General features: G+C 47.8%; 1 protein-coding gene across 2 annotated transcripts in view; it reads right to left on the reverse strand.

The window, feature by feature from the left end:
• The window catches only part of LOC144151924 (uncharacterized), a 541,357-nt gene that overhangs the window by 389,545 nt on the left and 123,972 nt on the right, over positions 1-27,840 (reverse strand). For both annotated transcript variants that reach the window (XM_077683093.1, XM_077683094.1), the window contains exon 2: positions 25,764-25,905. In XM_077683093.1, coding sequence (XP_077539219.1) covers positions 25,764-25,905 — 142 coding nt within the window. The remainder of the gene's footprint in view (positions 1-25,763; positions 25,906-27,840) is intronic.

Genomic DNA, 27,840 nt, shown 5'->3' on the forward strand with positions numbered 1-27,840 from the left:
CCAAAGCAGTGTAGAGCCGTAGTAGGAGTTCTTTGTCGGAACCATAAGATTGATGGGAGAGAACCTTAAGTATATTCATTGTTTTCAGACATTTATGTTTAAGTTCCTTGATGTGTGGAATGAATGTAAGTTTCTGGTCAAACACAACACCTAAGAACTTGTGCTCCTTGTTCACAGGAAGCGACACGCCATTAAGAGTAATGTCTGGGTCCATATGGACCCCGCGCTTCCTGGAGAACACAACGCAAGAGCTTTTTACAGGATTTAATTTAAAACCGTTCTTGTCTGCCCAGCCGGCAAGTTTCTTTACACCAAGCTGGACTTGACGTTCGCAGATTGACATATTGCATGATTTATAGGATATCTGCACGTCATCTACATACATGGAATAAGAGATTGTAGGTGGCAGTGCCTTACCAAGAGAGTTCATTTTTACTATGAAGAGAGTGCAGCTCAACACGCCACCCTGTGGCACGCCATTTTCTTGCACGTAAACGTTTGAGAGTGCACAACCAACTCTTACTCGAAACGTTCTGTCTGACAAGTAACTAACAAGAGTGTTCAACATGTTACCCAAAACACCGAATGACTTGAGGTCACTAAGGATCCCATAACGCCAAGCGGTGTCGTATGCCTTTTCAAGGTCGAAAAAGACAGTTAAACAATACTGCTTATGCGCGAAGGCATCCTTGATAAACGAGTCAAGAGCTACAAGTTGATCATTCGTCGATCGCCCCACCCTAAAGCCTGCCTGGCAGCTCTCGAGAAGACCGTTGTACTCAAGGAAGTACACGAGCCTGCGATTTACTATCTTCTCGAAGAGCTTGCACAGGCAGCTCGTCAGGGCTATAGGACGGTAGCTTGAGGGGGACGACGGGTCCTTTCCCTCTTTCAGGAAAGCTACAACTATAGCCTCCTTCCAGGAGTTTGGAATGTGCCCCGAAAGCCATATCTTGTTATATAGGTGTAAGAGTGTTAGAAGAGTGTCTGCGTGCAGGTGTTGTATCATTGTGTATGTGATGTTGTCTGGGCCTGGAGCTGAGGGTTTACACGTGCTCAGAGCAGCCCTCAGCTCATGTAGTGAAAACAGGGAGTTGTACGAAGTCTGTGATTTGTTGTTGTCGTGTAGGGACTTCTTTTCACAAGAGGCTTTATGTTTCAGGAAAGTGTTCGTGTAATGTGCTGAACTGGACACGTGTTGGAAGTGTTGTGCGAGTGTGTCAGCCTGGTCTTCCAGAGTGTCCCCTGTTGTACTGACCAGGGGTAGGCTGTGTGTCTGTTGTCCTTTGAGTTTGCGTATACGTGTCCATACTTTCCGTGTGTCTGTGTAGGAGTTTATTGATGTTATGAATGTACGCCAACTCTCTCGTTTTGCCTCACGGCGCACACGTTTTCCCATCGCCTTAGCCCTTTTGAACAAGAGGAGGTTTCCCGACGTGGGGTACCGACGAAGGATACCCTACGCCTTGTTCTGGGCCTCTCGCGCCCGCCTACAGTCCTCATTCCACCACGGCCTCTGCTGGTTGCGCGGGGCACCAGAGACGTGGGGAATGGACTTTTCGGCGACGTCGAGGATGTGCGCCGTAAGGAGTTGGGTAGCTTCGTCAACGTGTAGGTGTCCTATGGATGTGTGGTGTAGTTTGGATGTCTCTGTAAATGTATTCCAGTTAGCTCGTGCTTCATTGAACCTATTATGGGAAGAGGAACTGCTTGGGCCTTTACCTATATATGTAAGTGAGGTGGGGAAGTGGTCACTGCCATATGGGTCAGTTCCCACACCCCACTCGAGACGAGGAAAGAGAACTGCGGAGCCAATCGCCAAGTCAAGACATGAGTATGTGTTGTGTCCTATGTTATGGTATGTAGGCTGTTTACTGTTGAAAAGGCATGCTCCTGAAGATGTAAGGAATTTCTCTATGAGGCGACCTCGGGCATCCGTGCGAGAAGAGCCCCAAAGAGTGTTGTGAGCATTAAGGTCGCCTGTCAGGATGTATGGTTCGGGCAGCTGGTCAACCAGCGCCTCGAAGTCGGAGCTCGTAAGTGAAACATCAGGAGGGATGTATATGGAGCATACCGTTATCAACCTGTTAAATATTATTAAGCGTATTGCTACAGCCTCAAGGATAGTGTTCAAGGTGACAGGGTGGCATGCTAACGATTTCCGGACGATTATGGCCACACCGCCAGAAGAGTGTGTGCAGCCATCCCTGTCTTTCCTGTATACCAGGTAACTATTCAAGAAATTTGTGTGTTTAGAATTCAAATGTGTTTCCTGAACACACATAACACTTGGCTGATCGGTATGCAGAATCTCATACACGTCGTCAAGATTATTCAGAAGGCCTCTGCAGTTCCATTGTACTATGTTCTCTCTTCCCATTATGAAGTGTTCGGAGCTACTGGACTGTGTTGTTTATGTGTCGTCTTTCGGGGCTGTGACTCTCGTCTTTTTTGGCTTGTCGGGAGGCTTTGGCGTCGGGACGCGTTCCTTGCGGTGCACCGCAGACAAGAACGGACCGACGTCCATTTCATCCTCGGATGTCCTCGGAGCGCCTGAGGGATCAGGCTCCTTGGACCGAGAACCCTTTGGGGCGCGCTTTTCCTTGCCCGCAACCACCGAGGGGTTCAGGAACGCCTCGGATGGCACAGGCGGTGCGGTGGGGGTGGGAGCTGCCGCTGGCTCCCCCAAGTCCATCTCCTCTGCGCCCTCGCCTGTGGCTTGGGACGCTGGAGTGGAAGTGGAGGATGCAGCATCGCTTCCACCAGACGTGGTTGCCCCCACAGCCGCTGCTGGCTCAGCGAGCGGTGCGGAGGCGGGTTGGGCTGCCCGAGGCAACCCAGGGGGGGCGGGGCAGGGACCAGGTCAGACTCGCTGAACTGGGTCCCTGTGGACACCAGACGCCGCTCCGCCCCCCGGCGAGCCGCGTCGGCGTACCTCCCCAGAGGGAAAGAGGCGAACCTCTTTCGCGCCTCTGGAAAGGTGATGTTCTCAGTGACCTTTACATTTATGATTTGTTTTTCTTGCTTAAATTTCTCACAAGTGCGAGACCAAGCTGCGTGGGGCCCCTGGCAGTTGGCACAGGTGAAACTCTGGGTGTTGCAGTTTTCGGACGGGTGGTCATGTTGGCCGCATTTCGCACAGGTAAGGCGGCCGCGGCAGGAGTTGGTGCCATGCCCAAACCGTTGGCACTTAAAACAGCGCCGCGGGTTAGGGATGTAAGGCCGGACCGGACATCGAACAAAACCTGCATTGATGTATTCTGGAAGGCTCGACCTGTCGAAATTTAAGATAAGATGCTTTGTAGGTATTTGTTTGTCCTCTCTACGTATGTTTATGCGCCTGACTGCTGTTACGCCCTGACCTCGAAGGCCCTCCAGCAGGTCGGCTTCAGTTTCGTTTAGTAGATCGGGATCGGAGATCACGCCCTGGGAGCTGTTTAAGCTGCGGTGGGGCGTGACCCTGATGTCAAGATCACCGATTCGGGTCTGGCTCAAGAGTTTTTCTGCCTGCTGCTGCTTGGTCACTTCGACCAGCAATTGCCCAGTTCTTTGTTTCTTGGCTTTGTACGCCTCACCAATTATACTCGTCAGGAACTTCGATAACAAGAAGACAGACAATGAAGCGACAGATCTTTCTGTGTCAGTTGACTCAACTACAAGAAAACGGGAATAGTTGTTTACAGTTGTTGGAAAGACAGTTGTTGAAAGAGGTGGAAATGGAACTTCGGTGCGGCCCCTTTTCGGGGGCCGATCACGTCTGGGGGGGGTTTTGAAAATGCCATATGACACATTGAAAAGCAGGGAGACGGGGGTACTTTCTTCTTTGACCTTACCCTGGTAGTCAAAGAGGTCCCGGAGCTCCCTGCCTGGTAGACAGGCAGGGAGCCCATCGGCCGGAGCTCGACCAAGGCTCCGACGGCCACCGTTCACGGCTTCTAACCCTTCACCTATAAACACATTGCCACGGTTGGATCCAGCGTATGTTTGGGGGCTCGGGGTCCGCGGTATCGCCAATACCGTCACCAAGATTACTCAAGGTGCAAAAAAAAAAAAAAAAAAAAAACGCATGCGATGACGTTCAGCGGAGCAGCGACTATTGCTAGTTGAAAAAATGGAGATGTTCATAATGGCGGATGAAAGGGATTGTGAATGGAACGCGAATGTAGCTAGAGCCGAAAAGAGCACGCTACGGCAGCGTGCCCCTCGTGCGAACAATGAAAACATGAAGGCTTTGCTCAATGCTTGTAGGCTCCGAGGTCACGCACTGTACGAAATGAGCTTTAAAAACTTGACATCTGCAAGATAACTTAAAAGGGACTTGTTTGTGAACATAGGTTCATCTCCTAAGAACAGTGACGGGTGTAGCGGAATGTTGAAAGTATAGATTTTAGGGAAATGCCGTTTTCTGGCCTCATTGCAGGATGCGCACTCAATTAACACATGGAGGACGGAGAGCCGGTCCCCACACTTATCACAAACCGGTGGGGGTGTGCCATTTAAAAGATATGCGTGCGTAGCGTAAGTGTGGCCGATGCGTAGTCTGCAAATCGATACTTCAATGAATCTGTTTTGTTTTTCTGTTGTGTATCTTCCTAGGTGGGGTTTTATTGAGTGGAGCTTGTTTTCTGCGTGTGTGTCCCACGTGTCCTGCCAGCGTTTACGGATTCCCCTTCGGATCACTGGCTTCAGATCGAGGTAAGGGATTTCCGCGACGTCAACACCACTATGGAGGGCCGCCAAAGTGGCGTTCTGGTCGGCAATTTCATTGCCTAGAATGCCACTGTGTCCAGGGATCCAGCAAACAAGTATTTTTAGTTGTAATTTATGAGCAGTCACGAGAGCTTTAAAAAGGTGATTGAGGACAACATTTTTTGTAGGTTTAAAGGAACCTAGTGCCGTAACGACACTTAAGGAGTCTGTGTAGATAACTGATTCTTGTATTTTGTTCTGTGTAATGTGCTCCACTGTGATTAAAATACCATAAGCTTCTGCTGTAAAGATACTGGTATTTTTGTTCAAGGTCCTCGTGCTGGCGAAATCCGGGCCATGTGCAGCACACGACACAGCGGAAGCACACTTCGAGGCATCCGTGTAAAATGAGGTGTATGGATATGTGTGTTGCAGTTGTAAAAAATGCTGGAAGATCAGCTCACGAGGTGCACGGCGCTTATCAATGCGTTTAAAGGATGTGTCGCAACGAATCGTTGCCATTTCCCAAGGCGGGACTTCGTCGGCGATGGAAGTCTTCATGCTCTCATCGAAAGACACCCCTATTTCCTCTGCAAGGCCTTTGACACGTAAGGATAAAGGGGCAATGATCGAAGGGCGCGCTAAATACAAATGGGCAGATGAGACGTCATTCAGAAATGAACTGCACGGGTGATTCTTCACAGACATTGTCCTAGTAGCATAGAGCAGTGCTGTATAAGCACGCTGGTGCTCTAGGCACCAGTGGTCACATTCTACATAGAGACTTTGAATTGGACTTGTCCTGAAGGCTCCCGAGGCAAGGCGAAGGCCCAAATGTAGCACTGGGTCCAACATTTTTAGGGCAGTTTTAGATGCAGACCCGTATGTTACGCTTCCGTAGTCTATACGGGACCTAACTAAACTGATAAAGAGGCGTAAAAGGCAATCTTTATCAGCACCGTAAGACTGATGCGACAAAACTTTTAAAATGTTTATGGTATTTAGGCATTTCTGTTTGAGTGTTTTTATGTGCCGTATGAATGTTAGCTTTTCGTCAAGTATAACACCTAAAAACTTGTGTTCTTTTTTGACGGGAATCCGTTCTCCGTTCAGCGTAATGTCAGGTTCCGGATGGATTCCACGCTGTCTTGTGAATAAAACACATGTACTTTTCTGAAGATTCAGTTCAAAACCATTTTCCTCTGTCCATTTCCGGAGCCTTACACCTAACTGTATTTGCCTTTCACAGATGGACAGGTTTGAAGACCTAAAGCTAATATGAACATCATCAACATACAGTGAGTAGGAGATTGCGGGTGGCAAGGATTTTCCAAGCGAATTCATTTTAACTACAAATAGAGTACAGCTTAATACTCCACCTTGGGAAACACCATTTTCTTGTATGTACGTTCTGGATACAACTGTCCCTATTCTTACCCTAAACATTCGCTGTGACAAATAACTTTCAATAGTGTTTAACATACGCCCAGACACACCGAAAGCCTTGAGATCAAGCAGTATGCCGTGGCGCCAAGTTGTGTCATATGCTTTTTCTATGTCAAAGAAAACAGAAAGACAGTGCTGTTTGTGGATGAAAGCATCTTTGACATATGACTCGAAGGCTACCAGCTGGTCAGTTGTGCTTCGACCTGATCGAAAACCCGCCTGACAACTGTCCAGGATGCCGTTATATTCAAGAAAATACATTAGCCTCTTATTTACCATTTTTTCAAAAAGCTTTCCCAAGCAACTTGTTAAAGCTATTGGTCGGTAACTGGCAGGTAGTGAGGCATCTTTCCCTTCTTTCAGTACGGCAACTACAACAGCTTCTCTCCAAGCTCTCGGAAAGTATCCTGCCGCCCAAATTTTATTGTAAAAGTGCAAAAGTGTTTGCAGAGTTTCTGTGTGTAGATGTTGTATCATTGCATATGATATCCTATCTGCCCCTGGTGCTGAAGCCTTGCATGTTTCTAGGGCAACCAAAAGCTCTGTTGAAGAAAAATCCGAGTTGTGTGGTTCATCGGATGTTCTGTTATCTCTAATCGGTTTTTTCTCCATGGATGATTTGTGTCGTAAAAAAGTATTCGTGTAGTGAGTAGAACTCGAAATATATTGAAAGTGTTTTGCAAGTGCGTTGGCCAGGTCCTCCAGGGTGTCGCCCGCACTGCTAAGCAAGGGTAGGCTGTGTGGCGGGTTATTTCTAAATATTTAGTTTAGGCGCCAGATATATTTTTGCCCGCCTGACTGTTTTGACACCGTTTGGAGCGTAGGTTTTTTGCCTAGGACACCGTAGCACTCCTTATAAAGTGCTATATATAAAGTGCTTATATAAAGGACACCGTAGCACTCCTTACTAGAATGTGTGTCGTAAGAAGGGGAAGACTATTACTGGACGATAAATACAACCATATGAACTATCAAGTAATACATAAATCTGCAAAATACTACGAACCATAGCCTTTTTCAGGTTAGTAAGAAGTTTTGACTTTGCGTTGCTGAGCACGAGGTCGCGGGTTCGATACCCGGCCGCGGCGGCCGCTTTTCTAATGGAGGTGATAAGCAAAAACGCCCGTGTGTACGAGATTTCGGCGCACGTTAAAGAGCCACAGGTGGTCAAAATTAATCCGGAGCCTTCCACTACGGCGCGCCTCATCGCCTGTATTTCATCGGCACGTTAAACCCTACAATCAATCAATCAATCAATCAATCAATCAATCAATCAATCAATCAATCAATCAATCAATCAATCAATCAATCAATCAATCAATCAATCAATCAATCAAGAAGTTGACTGATTAGAGTCTAATCGATAATTAATTTGAAATTTTTAGGAACACCTGATGAAGTAGTTAGGAACGCCACCGCAACTCTAAGGTGCTCTTGGGCGCTTGTTTGCTAAAAAACCTGGAGTCTTGTGCCTTGTGCTACCAAAGACGTGTGGCTATGCCTTGAAGGAGGGATAGGAAGGAGTGCCGATTGGGCGTTCACGAGCTGTCAGTTTCCAAAATAGCTTCCTTCATGAAAGTGTGCCAAATACATATATGGGACCCCTATATTGGTCTCCTGGAAACTGTATGCAAAGACATTGAGGAGTGCTGTCGTAACCATCATCAACAGGAACAAGTTCCTTAGTATGAATGAATACTTTTACCAGGCGAGGCGATTTCTTCGCACTTGTTCCCACCTTTTGGCAGCCAGTTGGCGACGCTGAATCCAGAAATTGGAGGAATTAGAGCTAAGGGAAGCCCATAAAGTAACCTGAGATTCCTCAACGGCATTTGCATGTATATCAATTTGGAGATAACGTACAAAAACTATTCATAACATTGGTATGGGGAGGCTTAGTGGTAGGGATATTTAAGGATAATTTGGAAATAAAGACAAATGAAGCGCTTTATTAAGCATCCAGAAATTAAAACACCCGCTAAGAACGTGCAATAAGATCTGGGGAAAAGCTGATTCAGTGAGAATCCAAAACTCCACAAAGAAATGCGACGATTGAAGAAGAGTGCATTTTTCGGGATTTCAGACAACCTCCAATCCGGAAGAACTCTTCCGGACTGTCGACGTCCGTTTTCGCCACCAACTTATGGGGTCGAAAGTAATAATAACGCCAACCTCGTTCAAACAACAAAAACAGTACATATATGGAAGACCCGTATAGCAAGAAGTGTTATAGGGCTACAATTAGAATTTAGAAGCTCCTGTCATGTATAAAACTACAGCACGAAGAATATTTTAGCTCAAGTTCGGTAAAATGTCTGCAGTTGGACAAGAGATGTGATGCGCAGAAGGTATGAGAAATGCACAGCTCATGTGTAGACAGTGTAGACGCGGTTCGAGATACGGAGATATACAGCAAGTGTGGTGGAAGGAAGACCTACAAAAGTTCGGCGCCCCGAGGAATGATTCGCGTCGTAGAATACGAGACTACGTGGAGCTCTTGAGTGCTGCCGCCTCATTTTGTGATCTTGCCACCAAAAAGCTTGTTGACAATATCATTATGCTTATAGTGCCTTGGGAAGAATGAATGAAACAATTTTCTCCTTTGATATTAATCATCAAGATTCCTGAAAGCAGACTGGAATATTGTGCAAGCATGCGCCTGCTTTGGTATCCATCGTTAAAAAGATTTCTTAGGCAAACTAAGTTCGTAGCTTGTACAAAGTGCCGCAAGGCCAGTTGAAAAATATTTGGCATAACTGAGGGAAGCGGTAAAAGAGAGGTACCAAAATATTAATGTCTTTTCTAACCAACTTCGATTCATATCTTTGATATTGTTTATGAGACGAACATAACACAAAACGGATGAGTTGAAATTTGTATCAGGGACGAGAGTTGTTAGCTTAATAGTAAAAAGGTTTCCCCCGAACTTACATTCTATGCCTGCGGAGATCGAATATGTGCCACTGCGGAAGCAAGAAATATCTATGCAAATCCTTTTCCGGACGCCTCTTCCCTCGCTATGTAAATGAGCCAATCAGCTTCGTCCACCATCAACATCCTGGGAGCAGTGGCGCGGGATGGTAATGACACATATGCCGAGCTTTATTTTCTAGCTTGGGCGAGAGCTTTGGCTGCCCGTGGATTACTATATGGATTACTATATATTCAGGGACGGGCCCCCACGACGACGGGAAGAAACTATTGATGCAGCGCTGTCGGGGACCAAGTCCGCAATGCCATATTTGCGGACTCGTTAACAAAATGGGCAGGTTTCAGAACTCGTTAAACTTTCCGTTGACTGATATATGGGCTTGTTTTTGAAATAACGACAGGGTTATTGTTAGGTAATGTGGTTGGAAGCAAGATTAAAAGAATATATGGCGGAACCTAAGCGTTCTTTCGGGATGTGAGAATCTATATCCAGACTTAACGTGACTTTACTCAACGTTGAGACAAATGACGTGATAAGATGACGTGATAAGAAAAAAAGGCATACGGAGAAATGAAAAAAAGAAAGCCCGCACCCGTGCCTACTTCTGTATAACGGGTAAATGTGACACAATGATTGACCATAGAGTGATATAAAATATGGGTACACAAGTTATGTGTTCGTAAAACTGGAAATTCCAGTATAGTGTCACTTAATTTAATGTTCCTTAAATGATAATTTTTTGTATTTTGTTGTAACTTCAGCAATGGCAAGACACTATTTAAAGCCTCTCTTAGGGACCGGTTAACTGTTTGTGCTCAGAACCTGTTTAGACTTGATGCCATATTTGTTTGGTGATTTTATTTTTAGGCAGTGTTATCGTTTACAGTCTTGACAAGCTTTTCTAATATGCCAATAGATGCTTTGCTTTTGATAATTTTCTTTACGGTAAGTTTACGGCATTACGGTAAGTTTGTTTTAACTAATTTGCTTAGTTGATCACGTTCCTGATTCATAATTTTGCCCATTGTGAGGTAACGGTCGACGTTTTCGGGTGGTAGTCCACATCTGCGAGTAATATTGTCGCTAATCTTCAGTTTTTTTTAAATAAAATGAAAACTTATCATCACCTGATATCGCTTGTGTTCTGTAGTAATCGAAAAGAAAATTTTATGGTATAATTTTTATGTTTTTACCCGCTGAAAAAGTGCGGTTTCCGTACTCTGTTCATTTCATATATGGTTCATTTATCGTTACTTTGCTCCTCCAGTTTACTTTGAATCAACTTTGTTGTTGTGGGGATGTCTAAATTGTTACCAATATAGGCTGCTTGGTTCGCCAATTCGTCAGCTATCCAGTTGCCAAGAGCACCAGAGTGTCCTTTGGTACAAGCAAAAATTGTATCATGGGTGTCCCTGACTTTCTTTAATTCGGTTTTGATTTGTTGGATCAAAATGTTTAAGTGGTTTGAATTTTGTGGCGTCTTTAATGTGGCAAAACGGTGCAATATTATTTGATATTTCCGGCACGGATCTTCATATTTTTGTATTTGAGTGCTGCAGTTGTAGCCGGGTTACTTGCCAGGTTCCCAGGCTTCAAGGTTACTTGAACGCTGAGGGAGTTTTATGCAATTGGGTAGCGATTATTTTGTTTTTATCGCCTAAAACTATATAAGTTCACCTTACTTTTTCTTTAGACTTAGAGCCACCAGTGTATATGTTAATGCCTGATTTTTGACTATTGAAACTGACATCATGTCCTTAGTTCTCCGGGGGGTGCGACTCCCAAATGTCTACTTTTGAGCTACATTAGTGGTGTATATATACGTCATAGAGTTAATTGAATTTATTTGAGCTTTGTAACACTGGGAAAAATTTGTTTTCTCTTTCTATTGTAACTTGGATATATTGCATACGGTGTTTAAGGCCAGGTTTGGCATTGTCCATATGGCTTGCTGATTTATAACAAAGAAGTTCGTTGTGTAGCTCTCAGCTTACTTTTTATCTTGGTCCTGCCGGAATAGCATACCGTGGAGCCATACATTATTATGTGTTCTGATTCTCTAGTCGTATTTGGAAATCAGGTATATATAGCGCAGGCATATATGTACATAATAAACAGTTCCGCTTTTTTTTCAACAGCAATATTGTTGAATATTTTAAATTATTTGTCACTTTGTTAATTGCTTTTATATCTTCATATTCTTGTTCGGTTCCGTTCGCCATTGCGTCTGTAATCAATTCTATCCTCTTATAGAGAACTGCTTTTCAAATATTTACTCCGAGTATTTTTAAGCTCTTTTAAATTCTTTAGCGATGTGTTGTTAAGCTTTATGATCGACAGCCATTTCTGACAGTTTTTACCTATTAATAAAATTTGCACTTGTTTTCACTGAACTGAAGATTACTTTCATCGCTCCATTCTTTCGTCAGCATATGCGTTCATTGGCGATATTCTCTTGTACGTCAAGCTGGGGTCACCGGTTGACGACGCAAGCCCTCAAAACTACACGTAATGCCCTACATCGAGCCATCGCTTACATACTTCCTGCCACCTTCTGCTGAGCCCGCATCAGTTAGGATGGTTGTACCACGGCCGCTGGATGAAAGTGCGTGGCACCCTCATCCAGCGGCTGGGGTTGCACATGGACCTTTTTGTCATCACCACCTTCTTTCCCTTCTGTCACATGACACGCCGCAGCCAATGGACGCTTCAGGCCGATGCATAACCAAGTTCACAGCCAATAGGAATTCTGACGACAGATCACAGGCTTCATCCTGTGGTTGCGCGGATACGACAGCTGCGTGTTTTTAGATGCGAAGCATCTCATGCTCGGGCCTTTGTCCCTGCCTCCCTCGTTGTCGTTGCCCGCCGTCCGCACTCTACTGCGCATGCGCGTCTCTTCAGCCCCGTCAGCATTTGGGCTGACGTCAGCGCAGTCCACTATAAAAAGAAATAGTTAGGCGGCACCCGGTTGTGATCCCACGACTCTCTGGCCGCAACGGGAGGTACGTGGCACTCTCCCCACTGTGCTTCAACCCGAGGCGGGAGCATGTGCTACGAACGCGCCTTATGTCCTTCACTCATTCAAACTCCGTCAAGAAGCTACTGATACAACGAAGGCACGCGAAGCTGAACGTTAACGGAAACGACGAAGTGAAAACTAATGGGAACTTCAGTCGACCCCATGGCTGCTTCGCATACTACTCAGGGTTCCCCTACGGGAAGATGGTGTAATTTTTAGTCTGGTTCTTGCTATGCGCTTTCTATGTGCCTGTTCGTTTTGTTCACCCCTGTTTGGGCATTTCCTTTTAGTTATGCCGCACCAACTACTCTCCCCAACCGCTCTGATGGAAAACCGATTGAGAGTATCCGAGTACAGTTTTGGAGTTTCTCGAACTGTGGGAGGTTGGGTACCTTTCGGGGCGCATTACATAGGAAACACTGGGTATTGAGCCCTCCAGTGCCTCTTATCACCCCACGCGTGGAAGGACCCGCATTAAACATATGTGATTTCTGCAGGCCCTACAATTCTCAAGAATGCTTTGCGTCTTTTTTCTGGACTTCCTACTTTGGGGGTGACAATGCGGTGGGGGAGAAAGCGAGAGTGGCTGGAGTTGACTGTACACATTTATACATATATACCGAGTATATACATTGGACATCACTGGGCGCGGTGCTGCAGGAGGTGTGGTTGCCTCGCAGTGGCGACGCAGATAGCACGACGAAACGCTCGCCAGATCGTTACCGGATGCATTTCGATTTCACGCCCGATTTGCCGAGATCGCGTGACGACGTGCAATACCTTCTTCCGCTTCCGCGCGCACACAAGGGGAGGACTCCTCCCGTATGTCTAGCGTTTTTTCTTGATTTTTTTTTTTTTGCGTCATATTTCTGGTAAACATGCATGCGCTCTCGGAGAAAGCACTTCCTCAGGAGATATTCGCATGTGAGCGTGCCATAGTCCCGGCAGGATTGCTATTCTTACGCGGTGTGATAAAATGTATCGTGAATTACCCTGACCGTTACGCCTCGCACCCGAGCAGCAGAAGGAGTGTACACGGGGTCATAATTTGCACGTTGCCGAATAAGAAGCAGCCGTGATTTACAAGAAAAATTGGACTTGCCGGCCGGTTTTGTTGCGAAGTCACGCATAACCAATGGCTTCCATAGAGTGCTTGAAGGCGAAATTTGTGTATCCATGGAGAGATTTACTGGCCTTTTTGTGGAAGGACAGGTAAGAAAACAGAATGGGCTTCGCTGTGCTAACGTGCTGCGGAGGCAGCGAAAGCTGCTGGTGATTACTAAAAGTGAATAAGCTCCATTTGCTGGTTCTCTTTCGATTGGATTTCTCGTTTTAGTTTTCGTTTCGTTTTTGTTTTTTGTTGTTTTTCTGTTCTTTTTTGTTTCTGCTCTTGTTTTTTTTTTCGGGTTTTGTTCCTTTGTTTTTGTTGCTTTTGTTCTTTTTGTCCTTTTGTTTAGTTTGTTAGTTCGGTTCTTCCTTTCTTTATTAGTTTGTTTATTAGTTTGTTTTCTTCTTTGTTTCTTTGTTTGTTTGTTTGTTTACTGTTTTGTTTGTTTGTTCCTTTGTTTGTTTCTTTGTTTATTTTGAATACTCTTACTGCCCGCATTGCTTCCCGGGAGGACTGCCTGATCCCAGGTCATGGCGTGGACCTTAGGGCGGTCAACTGTACAGTTAAACCTGGATAATAACGAAGTTGATAAAAATTCATAATTTTTCGTTACATGCAGGCTTCAATTTAGGGCTTGCATGAATGAAGCAGGAACGAAATCAAAATGTTGGATATCAGTGAAGGTGAACTCACCCTTCGAGATTTTATTTCACAGTGAAAAACTGATTTGCGCTGCTGCTTTCGCACGAGATTAGGCACTACACAGCGCTCCGAAGCAGCGAGGTCCCTTACCCCTGCTTTCACAAGCGTAATTTAAGTATCAGTTTTACCTTTTCGACACTTTTTGATGTTTTGAGGTGTTTTTGGAGCCAAAATTATACTGATAATAATAATAATAATGAGGAGGAGGAGAAGGACGAGGAAGAGGAGGCACGGGGATAAGAAGAAATAGAGCATTTAATTTACATTTAAGAACGGAACCCTGAATAAAGGCCATTTCGGAAGCCCCCTCCATTCAGAAAAATAAGCTACCGATGTCCTTGGTATTTCGCTCGAGAAACATAAACTGCGCAACATTCGTCTGAGAACCTGTTTCGGTTCATTTGCCGGTTTCATTAAAAGAGAAAACTTTGTGTGCGGGATGGAACTTAATTAAGAAGCGATTCTACGAAGTCCCAAAGAAATGGATGCCGTCGGGCGCATACCGTATAAGTAACATTTGAGAAATCTTTATACGGAATTCCGAGAATTTTCTACGAGTTTACCGCTCAAGGCTAGAATTTACGGTAAAATCCTGACGTATGCGAGATATCGTCTTTATAAAAGGTTCTTATAGGCTCCTGGAACGGAGCAGCGTATATTAGAAATTATCATCGTGTTAAAAACAAAACATAGCAATTGTACTTTCTTTCTGACAAGAATATGCATCTAAAACAATTCGGCCGAAGGGAACATAGTGGGCAGGAAACGAATTTCCTTCACAAAGGCTTAAAATAGATACTGCATATTTACTGAGATAGAGTGGGAGTCTTTTTCCTATCTGGGCGAAAACAGAGCGATCAAAGTAATTCCCTCGTAGGGCGCCGAGGCTTTCAAAGCCCCTTTTCACGTGTGACAAAGAACCGATGACTAAGCCTTTTATTCCATGAGATCGGACCTGACGGGTGGAGAAATTGCTTAATCTTGACAAGCGGCGCTTACGTTCGGCAAACGGGACAAGATAACGGGTAGAGGGTCCGGACGGTTGTCTGAAGTGCGAACCGTGGCTGTGGAGCAAGGCCCTTTTTTGGTGCCTTTTCGGTCATTCCGAGTCGAAGGGGCTTTACACCGAGTGTTACAGACATATACCAGAAGAGTAGACGGGATGGAAGCTTTAGCACAAATCTGCACTATGTAACCGTGCGTACGAATACCCGTCTATGATTTACTGTGTGGTCGTGGTTGATACATGTATGTGTTAATCGATTAGGGTTATCGGGGCGGGCGTAAGATAACAGCTTATGGTTACGAGCATATACCTAACTTAAGTGAGATTGCCTAAGTTGAAATATTTTACGGCCCAATGCTGCCCCTCCCCCATTCTCCTCACCGCGCCAGCTGCGCTCTCCGCCGCTCACCCCCTCTCCTCTCCGATAGCGAACACTCTCTCGCGAGGAGCCTTGGATTGGATTCGATTGGCTTGGCTTGGCTTGGATTGGATTGGATTGGATTGGATTGGATTAAAGTGGATTGTGTTGCGTCATAACCGCGGCAGACGCACTGGCGCCGGCGCGTCCCCTGCCTGCGCCGCCCCACTCCATCGTTCCAGCGCCGTTCCTCCGCTGTCCAACGCTGCAGCGTGAACTCCCTAGGCGTCGCATCTACACAGGGGTTCCCGCGAGGGGAGGTGGCAGTTTTTTACGTTTTCTTACGGTGGTAGTAATAAACCCTCACGGTGGTAGTAATAAGCAGCTGACCCGTCTCTAGATCTTGTTGCGGATCTGGTAGCGTGACCGTTGATGGCGTTCGTTGATCCGGAGTTGGGGCAAACATTAGGGCCGAGTAGGTCGAAGAAAGAAACTTTATGTACAGAAATTTACATGCCATTTGACTGAGTGTACAGGATTCTGTGGTCCTGCGCCCGCGAGATCAAAAACCAGGTTGGAACCGCCTTCTTTCCCCTTTCTCCCCCTGCTTTTAGGAACACAACAATCACGAAAATCCCTGGCACTGAAATTGACGTCCACACACTCACAAAGAGAAGGCACTTTTCCTATCGCACAGGTCAGCGCCAGGTTGACTTTGTTGGTGCAATCTTCCTAAGGTCGAAGCCCTTCGGACCATCCGAGGTTGAAGCGACAGGAGGACGCCTGGGCACCGTGGGTAGTCCGGCGTCGGGCGCTAGTTTAATAGCGGGGTCTCGGACACGCAACAATGGGGCCCCACGATGCACGGCTAGCAGCTGAAGAAGACAGGACCACTCCGATTACCGCCGAATGAGCAATGTGCACGACGGCTTTGTCAATCCCTCCGGCAACATTCTCGGTCATTGTGACTTGCCTCGCCGGCGGGCGCTTGAGTTATCGTGAAGCCGCCGAAATCGGCTTGTGTCCAGCTTGTTTCAGTCGCCACCGCATCCTTGCGCACAAAGCTCGGTCACTTCCCGTCTATGAGGGGGCGAAAACCGGACGACGGGAGGATTGGGTTGAACCCGATAATGTTGATTAATTGAAACCGATACTTTTGCAGAAGGTCTTCGCAATACGAGTACGCCGATCGTAACACTATACTTATCGGTGACTTTTTTACTGCTGTGTATTATATTTGCGTCTCTCTTCGCTTTCGTTTCTTCGTCTAGCATAGTGAATTACTTAGACAGGCTTCGTTATGGCTACGTTTTTGCGTCTGTACCTTCGCTTTAGTTTGTCTTCTGATGCATAAACTTGAGGCAGATAGGTGGCAAACCACTGCTTTCCCTGGATCAGAGGTCTACTCGTCTTTGTGCATATGTTCTATCCATGTACCACCACGTTCACTACTGACGCATCACGCTCTGGAATAACGTATCTTCCCCTGCTGGCAACGTGCTGAGATAGAGCAGTAATCAGGCTCATACGCCGGCCCGGGTCCATTTCCCAAGCTAACTCAAATGTTTTTTTGTTATTACTCTTTACAGTGGCGGTCATTTACTTGACCGGACAACCGCAACAACATCGAAGGTTTTTCGAACAATCTGGCTGTCAAGGCTTTCGTCATAAAACAGCTACGCAATGTGCCACTAGAAGAAGGGAACGAGAGAAATCTGCTTTGAATTCTTTTAAACACCGGGCTTCATTACACGAGAGTGATTCTTCACAAAAGGCTAAAGCTTGATCGCCGAAGAAAGAAAAGCAAGCAGAAGCAACAAAAACCATAAAAAAGAAAACAGTTCAGGGCTCGATACCATCTTCATCGATCAACCGTCGGAGGTAAAAATCTGAATACCCCAAAGTTTTGTGCACGTGACTGTTGTTATGACACTGAACGGCAAACGTTAGAATTGGGGGTTTGGAGCTGGCATTTCTTTTCATGCAACTCTTGTATTGGTTTACTTCCGCCGTCGGCGGTGGCGTACGCCGAAACGTCTTCTAGCAAAGCCAACTCTATATACGTGCTCTAATTGCGATGATGATGATGCCCTCGAAGTATGGCATGTACCGATTTGGCCAGTTTAAAGTGTTGACTTCCCCACTGTTGGAGCTTATAGATTCATGTGCTCTTCTGACGCAGCCGGTGCAAGCGCACGCGCACAAGTGTTGCGCTAAATCACGCCACATCGCAGGTGCGATCGTTCGTCCTCGTCGGGCAGGTCATCTGGCGCGGCATGGGCAGGCTGCGCGCAGTTCGCTCCGCGAAAGAGCGGGCGGCCATTGTAGGGGGGAAACCTTCCCGTTAATCGCAGAATAATTATCTACAATAACGTAAGTCAAACATTCTCGTTCCGGTTAAGCTCATCGAAAGAAAGGGTTTGATTTTCGGCTTTCGAGGGTTTTGCGTTTAGATTTCGGTTATTGCGTTTGGCGGAAGTGTTTGCGTTTTTACGGGCGAAGCCCCCTAGGGGCTCGGGCTGTCAGTGTCTCATGCCATCGTCGTCAGAATCTCATGTAGTCGCGGTACTAATAAAAGACCGGGACACTAGTTTTCCAACACCTCGCGCTACAACGTAACGCGTACTAAAAGAAAAGTGTGTAATGGATAAAACCGGTTCAAAATATCCAAACATGATTTAAGGATTTGACGAGCGCTCCCTGTCCGCTTCAGCAAACGTGAAGCACAAGCTGTTTGTAGATGGGCTATAATTTGTGTTACTCTCAAATTCCCACCAGCTCTCGACGCTAGGCCTGATCGGGTCGGGTGATCGGTCGAAGCAAGGAGAGGCACACTTCCGTGGTGCCGGTGGGAGGCAGTGGGGGGCATCGTCGTCTACCGATGCCTCCCACTTCACGAGCTCCAGCTCTCCCGAGTGCAGTGACCTCGCAGGGCAGCCTCAGCACGAGCCAGGACGTGCAAAGGAAAACAACATCGCTCTCCCTGGTTCCTCGAGCGGCTCGCGCAGCCGCCGGAAGGAACGCAGCAAGCCCCGCACGAGCGGCAAAGCAGCGGTGAGCCGTTCTAATCACACCTCTAAATCGCCTGTAGCTGGCAACAGTACGTCCACTTCCAGTGGCGCACCTACACCGAAGGTCACGGACCCTCATCTGGTCAACCCTGTCAGCCAGGTCGCCGACCTGCAAGCTTCCCCATCTCTCCTGGAGCGGCTCGCAGCGTCCACCAAGCAAAGTCTGTCTTCCACGACGGCCACAGGTGATGCGGACGGCACTGACGAGCCTCGTACTGCTGGCCCATTCCTCGTTGTGACCGACCCTCGCCTCGTCAACCCGATCAACCAAGTGCACGACTTGCTTCCTCCCCGACCCTCTCCACCGGACCGCCTAGATGCGTCCAAGCGGGCGTTGCCGTCGTCCTCAGCGGACACCGATGATGCCGACGATAACAAGAAACTGTGCGTCGAAGTCGACGCGCCTTCCTACGCAGTGAGTTTTGAAGATGGGAAGGTTAATGTGGGTTGTGCCCTTATCACCTTTATGCTGGTGCGTTTTCTTACTTTGAATGTTCAGGGCTTTAGGGACTTGGACAAACAGAGGGAGGTGATGCACTATGCTCGGGCGCAACACGTTGACCTTTTCTTTTTGCAGGAGTGTAATTTTCGCACTCCACGTGACGTTCTCTTGTTTCGCGAGCGCTTTTGCGTGCAAGCCTTTTTCACCCTGTCAGACAGGTCAGGTCTCCTTGTCAGGTCTTCGGGCGTAGGCGTCGTCTTTCTGCGCGAGAGCTTGCGCCGCAAGGCTCATTGTACCTATGGGATAGGAGCGCGCGTTCTTGCCGTTGATTTTTTCTTGCTCGCACGTCGTGTGCGAGCTGTTGTAGTATGCACCTGCGCAGCACTCTGACTCGTCCTCTTTTTTTGCATCCCTCGACGCGTTCATGCTCGAATTTTACCCAACATTCTTGGTGGGCGATTTTAATTGTGTGACCGACCCTCGGCGTGATGTGCGGGGACGTGGGCAAGGTCGGTCTTATAGTGGTGCACGGGCGTTGAAGGACCTGATCGGTCAATTCCATCTTTCCGACGCGTGGGTGCAGCTTCATGGCGACAGGTTTGTCGCTACTTGGGAAAGCGAACAATCTGTCAGTCGGCTAGATAAGTTCTATTTTCCACCCGAGCTGAGCTGCTACGTGGAATGCTGTGACGTCCTCTCCTTCCAGGCTGGAGTTCGTCGCGTGTCCGATCACCGGCCTGTGTTAGCAACGCTTATCTTGGCAACTGTACGCCCTGCCACCAGATGTGGCGGATGGACGAGCGTGTGCTAACCGATAGGGACAGTTCTGCAGCACTAACGGCTTCGTTGATTGCTCTGTGCGAGTACAGTTCTCTCCCTTGGGATGAGTTAAAGGACCACTGGCGCGTGCTTTTAGTACTTCGCATCGTACAGAGAGGGGGCACATTAACCTTCGCGATGCGGGACTATTTCAACCTGCTGAAAATACGCTACGAGTCCCTCTTACGGCAGTCATCACAAGCGGCGAGCTGTTCGCAGACCTTGGGCAGGCCTGTATCGGACCCCTCCGTACTCCGGCATATTCGAGCTGGCTGGCTCGACGAGGTTGGGTTAGCCGCTGTTCCAGAAGTTACACTCGCCGATGGTTCGGTTAGCACGAGGGTTGAAGACATAGACGAGGTATTCGTAGGACATTTTGCCACCCTTTTCTCGACCGAGAGGAGCGTGTCTTGGGATGCAGAGGGATTCGAGGACAAGCTTAGCGCATTTTGTGGGGTGCTGCCATGCGTGCCAGATCACCTGGTTGAGTTGCTGTGTGCTCCTGTGGATGCCGACGAGTTGAGTCAGTGTGTTAAAAAATTGAACGGTGCGCCGGCGCCTGGGCCTGACGGTATCCCTGATGATCGTTGGATGTTTATGGCGCAAGGCCAACTGGGGCAAAGAGCGCCAAAACAATAGTCGATGATAGGGGTGAAACCTTAAACACTAAGTAAAATCAGCAAAAACAAAAGTAAAATCACAACACGACAATGAGCATGGCTGGTGTATAGGGCCAGATTTCATGATGCGTGATAGGAAATGAGGTTTAAAAACTTGACTTCTGACAAATATTCAAACACACGTTTCACGGAAACAATGGCATCATCACCTAGGAAAAACGATGGATGTAGGGGAATATGTTGTCTGTAGAGTTCTCTGAAGTGTTTGTGTCGTGTTGTGTGAAGTGCTTTGCATGTGATTAGTATGTGCACTACGGATAGGGCCTCTCCGCACCTGCTGCACTGGGGTCTAGAAGATCCCGTCAGCAGATACGAGTGAGTTGCATGCGTGTGCCCTATCCGTAGCCTACCCAAGGCGACTTCCGTGTGTCTGTTGTGTGAATCAGCTGTGTACCGTCCAAAGTGTGGCTTTATTACATGTAGTTTGTTGTCTGTCTGTTCGTCCCAGTGTGTTTGCCATGTTCTGCGCCGGTGTTGTCTTATGTGTGGCTTGAGGTCTGTGTAGGGTATCGTTGTAATGTCTACAGTGTTCCTGAGTGCAGCAGAAGTGGCCCTCTCGTCTGCCAACTCATTCCCAGCGATCCCTGCGTGTCCTGGGACCCTGCATGTCCTGGGACAGACCTGGGTAGGCCTGTCGCGGACCCCTCCGTACTCCGGCGACCTGACTCCTTCCGTGAAGGCCGTGTCATCTTGATCGTAAAACCAGGCGGGGATCCTACGCAGCCCCAGGCGTATCGACCAATTACACTACTGAACACGGACTACAAGATGTAGCATCCATTTTGGCCAGACGCACCAGTACCGTTTTGCCCGATATCATAAGCCAAGCGCAAACGTGCAGCGTACCAGGTCGCACAATTTTCTCATCCCTGGCATTGACGCGCGATTTGTTCAGTTACGCGACAAAGATTGGCGCTTCTGGGTGCTTCATCTCTCGAAGATCAAGCGAACGCTTTTGACAGAGTGGAGCACCGATACTTGCTGGGCGTTTTGCCCCAATACGGCTTTCCGGCAGACTTTGTCGCTATGCTCGAGCTGTTGTACTCGGACGTGAGCGTTCGAATCCTTGTCAACGGGCTTTTAAGTAGTCCGTTCTCTGTCACCCCTGGGATAAGGCAGGGCTGCCCTTTGTCACCTTTGCTTTTTGTCATTTGTCTCGACCCACTGCTGTGCCGTGTTGATGCAAGCACTGCCATCCGCGGCTTTCCGTTGCCAGGCATAGGCCAAGTTAAAGTGTCCGCGTATGCGGACGACGTGTCCCTGTTCATTCGGGACGAGGACAGCTACCGAGCGTTTATGCGGCTATTTCAGGAGTACGGTGAGCTGTCTGGAGCTCGACTGAACAGGGGAAAAGTATGGCGGTGCGCTTCGGCACATTTGCGTCTGGCTTGGCGGGCGACGTAGAATGGGTGACGGGTGTTCGAGTACTTGGTGTGGTTTTCCATTCCTTGGGTGAAGTGGCGCGTAGTACATGGAAGCGCCTCCTTGAGACTGCGGAGCAGCGTCTCGCAGTTGCAGGAAAGTTCAGGCTTTCCCTTGCAGAGCGAAGCTACATAATTAAGTCGTCCGTCTCGGCGGCGCTTTTTTATGTAGCACGCGTAGCAAAAGCACCGCGCCATTTCACCCGACAGTTCGCCACGAAGTTTGGATCGTTCTTCTGGGCGGGCAAAACAGAAACAGTGTCACGAGAGCTGCTGAGGCTGCCCAAGTCAATGGGTGGTTTTAGTCTGCCTTGTTTGCAAACCATGAGCAGCGTGCTGGCGGTACGGGCAGTGATCGACCTTGTGGACTCAGACGAGTACCCAGGAAAGGCGCTGCTACAGTTCTTTCTGGGAACTTCCCGGTCATTATTTTATGACGCGCATATCGCCGGTCCTTCGGCTGAGCAGCCGCCGCCATTTTACGCGTACGTTATAAAAACATCGCGAAATCTCCAGTCTTCCTTGCCAAGTCTAAGGTTTAGGGAAAGTGCGGCAAGTGAAGTGTGCGAAAAATTGGCAATAACCCAATTAGACAACCAACAGATAGGAAGGTCACGCGGTGTCCGTTGGCATCAGCTGACTTTGGCGGCACTTCCGGCTGATGTTCGGGATTTCGGGTGGTTACGTGGCTGGGAAGTTCTCCCGACGTGTGACCGTCTGGCGAGATTCGGCGTTGTGCATTCCACACGGTGTCCGCTCTGCGGCCACACTGAAACATCAGAACATGCTTTGTTTCACTGTCGTGTAGCGGCAACGTTCTGGACTGTATTAAGCAGGATGTTCGGACTCACACTTCGAATGAACACTCGTTCAAATGATGTGTTGGTCAACTTCCTGATGTGCGCTGGTGCTTTTGTTCTGTGGAGAAATCGTGGTGCTGCATGTCTTCGAGCCCGGCCGCAACGGGCAATGTTCCCACTGCTGTGGCGTGTCCGGTCGATTCTGATGAGTCATTTGGAGCATGAGTTGGCAGCTCTAGGGGAAGAAGCTTTCCTCTTGCGTTGGTCTACGTGCTTTATAGTGGTCAGGAGCAACATCCTGAGCGTTTCTCTAGTGCCATACTGAGTTGAGTTAGTTTATGAACTGTTTTTCTGAACACTGGTGAAGTTTGTGTGACTTGATATGTAGTGGCTTGTTGACCACGCCAAACATTTTGTTCAGTGTGTAGAATGACCATATTACATGCAAACTGATTGGATAATTTTCTGTTCTTAGGGCAGCGCTGTCATCACTATAGTCGCTGCGCCCTGATATGTGGGTTATAATAAATTCTCTGAACCCGCCCCCCCCCCCCTACTTTCAGGCTGTCTCTCTCAAAGAGGAGCTATATTTGCCGCGGAGCAAACGAGAAGACGACAAACAATGTGTTCACGAGGGATTGCTGCAGAATCAAAAACAGGACGTTCAGTGAGGGATGTTGGTGAAAGAAGACGACGAGGTTTTTTGAAGCGTGAGCTGCACTGGCCGAGGTTGAGCAGTTCGCGTGGCTCATGGAGAGCCGTGCTGCGCAAGCGCGGCTCGTGGCGGCGCGGTCCACTTTATGATCACGCAAGGGGTGGCCGGGTGTGGAGCCGATTGCTTGTGCGTCGCAGAAACACCGGCGTGCGCCTGAGGAACCACACCCCACGCGTCCAGTGTCTTCACCTACCTCCGTTCCGCACGTGATGGCCCGGTCCACTTAATGATCATGCGAGGGGTGGCCGGGTGTGCAACCGATGGCTCGTGCGTCGCAGCAATATAGAGGGCCGTTTGCCAGTGTGGTATAGCCATGGAGAAGGAGAGCGAAACGGCGCACAGCTGGCGCACTTGAGCCGCCGCCGCCGCGACTGGACTGGACTGGACTGGACTGCACTGAACTGGACTGGACTGGACTGGAATGAATTGGATTGAATTGGATAGGAAATCGTTTTAGCAGCAGTTTACATGATAATCAGCTAATCCTACACAACCAGGAAACCTAAGAATAACCGGCTCAACCTTATCTCACGCGACGTATATCCTGGCATAGCCGATCGAGCTAAGCCACTGATAATTTTTGGGGGATCGATTCTGAATGTTAGCGGCAGCCCAGCCTTTCGTTCTGTAAATAGTGTAAATACATTTTTCTCTACCGCACCCTCACCTCGTAACATATTGTGGTGAGGTGCGGGGTACCGGTAGAAGTTGTTCTGGTGGGGCGGAATGAACGACTCTGGCAGTATCGAGCGACGTTGCGCGTTGCGCTTCTAGCGTTGCGCGGTGTGGGGGAACTGGTAGATGATTATGAGCACCCAGGACAGGCTCTGCTTCGCTACTTCTTGGGTGCTGCTCGCTTGTTGTTTTACGGTGAACCCATTACGGGACCTATAGCAGTCCAAACGTCGGCTTTGTGTACGCGCGTTGCTAAACCAATTAGAGACTTCTAGTCGGGCAACGCATATTTGGATACCAAAGCATCCTCTGCAACTGACATAAGCGAGAAAAAATTGGTTATTTGGGAGTTGTATGATCGGCTAAAAGAGGACTCGCGGGGCCCGCTGGCAACAGTTAACGTCAGCGGTGCTTCCTGCAGACGTTCGTGATTTCGGGTGGCTGCGTGGCTGGAGAGCCCTGCCGACGTGTGACCACCTTCCAGAATTAGGTGTGGTTCGCTCTGCCCGGTGTCCGCAATGCGGACGCAAAGAGACTTTAGAACATGCTCTTTTTTGGTGTCGTGTGGCCGCCACATCCTGGGTTTTACTGAGCAGAACGCTTATGCTTAGCCTGGTAACTTAGCCTGATATTCGTAACTTCGTTACGAATACTTCATGCTACGAGAATCCTGACATCGGATAGCTGAGTGCCTCAGAAAGATGAGGACGTTTTCACTTGTAACACTACGCCAACTAACGTAAATGCAATTTCCGTTGGAGATACGCCAGGAACGTCTTTCCCGAGGATTATTCAATTATTGTCTGCGGGGCATCTTTTTCCCGCTCAGTCGGAATGAACCGCCCTTTATCAAAGCGCTTTCAACTTTTATCCAGTGAAACTAGTGCCGCCATGTAATGCAATTTGTAAGAAGACATATCCCATTCGCTTTATTGCAGCGTACCGTCTGAGTGCCACCGCTAAACGTTTCAGTTTCTTGCTACTCTCAGCCCACGTGCCTGAACTGATTATTGAATCTGGGAAAACATTTAACTTTCCTGCAAAGGTATCATATGTTTTCTTTTTCTGTCACGCTCTACGGCTCACTATTTCAGCCCTGCAGGCGCAGGAAGAAATGTATTTGGCCCACCATACCGCACGCACGCACGCACGCACGCACGCACGCACGCACGCACACTTATTCCATCTCACTACCCGGTGCGCATGTATGCGTCCTGTTTAAAAACAAACAAAACTCGCGAAGTCATGCAGTTTTTCAGCCTTTAGCCTACTTACTGCAAGGCACCGTCGGTAGCGCTAAGCAGGTGCCGAAATTACGATGAAGAGCAAAAAGAGAAATTTGACGGAAATAGTGCGGAAGGGGGGCGCACATGCTCACACGCCACCGGTCTCAAACCAAGCAACATACAACTAGATTCGGGCTGCGCAGTTCAGTACATGCCATTCCAGCTTACTGACAAGCGTCTTGCTCCTAGTACCGCGTCCGGCACAATTTAGTCAATTTAAATGTCCATATCAACGGGATTCAAAATCCCCAGCAGCTGTACCAAATTCTCAATCTCCCTTCTAAGATTGTCGCCAAACTTCGTCTGCACGGGACAACACACGTCTGGATTCCGCGTAGTAAGAAGCTGTCGAAGTCTTGGTAAGAGCCAAATAGGTCGACTGCTCCTGGATTTTACAGAGTTCATGATTGCTTACTGCATCGCCAAAAACCTAAATTACCCCCATAAAGGGGCCATCGAAGAAGTCTCCTGTTAGACCTCTGAACGAGAGATTTATCACCTCATCAAACAGCCTGCGCCTGACACTTAAGTTAAGGCTACCGAGGTGTCTTCCGATCATAGGCAGGCGATAAGCGTTGCAGCTTCACTCACCTCTCAACTGCGAGATTGGTGCGAGTAGATATCGAGGGCTGACGATGATGATTACCGGGATAATGGTGGTGCTCAGACAACCGCGTTTGTTCTCAACGCTGTGCTTTTCGGGCAGGAACTGGACCTTCCTGTCAAGTATGGCCTGGAAAAGAGGCAAAAAGATGCTCTTTGCAACTGTAAGTTAAACACAACAAATGTTATTGTTGATAGAAAGTAATCCAGCAGCGGCTTTGCTAACAATACGAAAGGATACGCGAAAAAATAACAGAAGGAAAAGAACCATCCGCTGTCTGCCGGTCGGTCTCAAGGAAATGCTCCCCTTTTCAAACTTATAAGTCTCAGCGCCTTTTTTATCAATCGTAAACACATAGAAAAGCTTCTTGGGGGAGAATAGTTTCGGGAGGAAGTGAAACGGCTCCGGAGTCATTCCATCTGCGTTCCTCGTAAGTGGGATAGCTGAGAGACTCAATTGCTTTGTTTATTGCTTTGTTGCTTTCCTTTGTTTGTTTTCATCAGTTGCTTTCTCCGCTCGGAATGTCAGAATTTTTTCCCCCGAAAAAAGTAAGCCATAAATACATCTGAAATAGAGAGAGTGGGTGTTCTGAAAAAAAAAAAAAAAAAATCTCCGCGAAGGGCATTGTCTGGGCAGCGCGAATTTCTGGTTTGACATTCAGCATATCAAATGTGAGCAAATGCAACCCAACCAGAACTACGCTTTTTTTGCGGAGTGAATGGCATGTCAAAATAATCAAAACCGACCGTTTTTTTTTTCTGTGCAGGTGTTGTAGCGCTAAGATGAGCTATGACAAGGGCCAGATCCTGATCACATTGAAAGAAGCGATGAAATTTCGCAGAGGTAAAACGTGTCTTGCAGCTGATAGCTTAGCTTTCTTCGCTTTTAGAGGTATCGCATGCAAGGACCAGAGAGCGCTGTATGAACAAACTCAGTGTTTGTTGCTGGCTGCTTCGTAGTGAAGGCCACATGCGTGTGCACCACCCACATGTTCAGTCGACGTGCAGCGCTGGGTTAACTTCCCCCGGATCATTTACTCTGCCATCTGAAAACACGTGGCCTCCTCCTCCTCCTCCTCCTCCTCCTCCTCATCATCATCATCATCATCATCATCATAGGCAGCCTATTCTGGTCCACTGGAGGACGAAGGCCTCTCCCATCGGCCTCCAACCGCTACTGTCCTGGGTTGCTCGAGACCGTAGTTTACAACCGAATTTCTTTATTTCATCCCTCCATCGGTTAGTGGCTTTCGCCTTCTTCTAGACGCATCTCTTGGTATCCACTGTTACCCTAATTGTGCACCGGTTGTCCGTTCGTCTCAGAACATGGCCAGCCCAAATCCCTTTTTTTTTTCTTTATTTCAACTATGATATCTTCAACTCTAGTATGCTCTCCGAGCCACGCAGCTCGTTTCCTGTCCCTGAGTGTTATTCCTAACATTATTCCTTCCATGGCCGGTTCAGCCGACATAAGTGTGCTTTCTATTTGTTCAGTAAGGTGCAAAGTTTCAGCTCCGTATTTCACCACCGGCAGTATGCACTGCTTGTAGGTTTTTCCTTTGAGTGACGGAGGGAGCTTACTTTTCATTATTTGGGAGTGCTTGCCGAGTGCTTCCCAACGCATGCATACCTATTCAGCGCCGGATTTCTCTCTCGTGGTTGGTCAGCACTAACCATTTGTCCAAGGTAGTTGTGTTCTTTTACTTCTTCTTGCGCTTCCTTTCCTAAGCTAAAGAGGACGTTTTTTGGCGTGCGTATCCCTTATTACTTCAGATTTATACACATTTATTTTAAGCCCCACGGCGTGCTTTGTGATTGTAGCTCCTCAGGCATTGTTTGCAGGTGTTCTGCAGTCTCACTCAGCAAGACTGTCGTCCGCAATCCTGAAATGGCTCAAGTATTCCCCGTTTATTCTTAATCCTATGTTTTCTCACCGCAGATTTCTAAATAACCCCTCCAGACATGCTGTGAATAGTTTTGGAGAGATGTTATCTCCCTGCGTTACTCCCTTCCCGATCGAAAATTCGTCACTATGATTGTGGAGGGTTTATCTAGCACGGCTGCG

The sequence above is a fragment of the Haemaphysalis longicornis genome, unplaced genomic scaffold, assembly GCF_048455015.1.
Source record: "Haemaphysalis longicornis isolate Haplotype H1 unplaced genomic scaffold, Haemaphysalis longicornis Haplotype H1 scaffold_9, whole genome shotgun sequence".
NCBI classification, from domain to species: Eukaryota; Metazoa; Arthropoda; class Arachnida; order Ixodida; family Ixodidae; genus Haemaphysalis; species Haemaphysalis longicornis.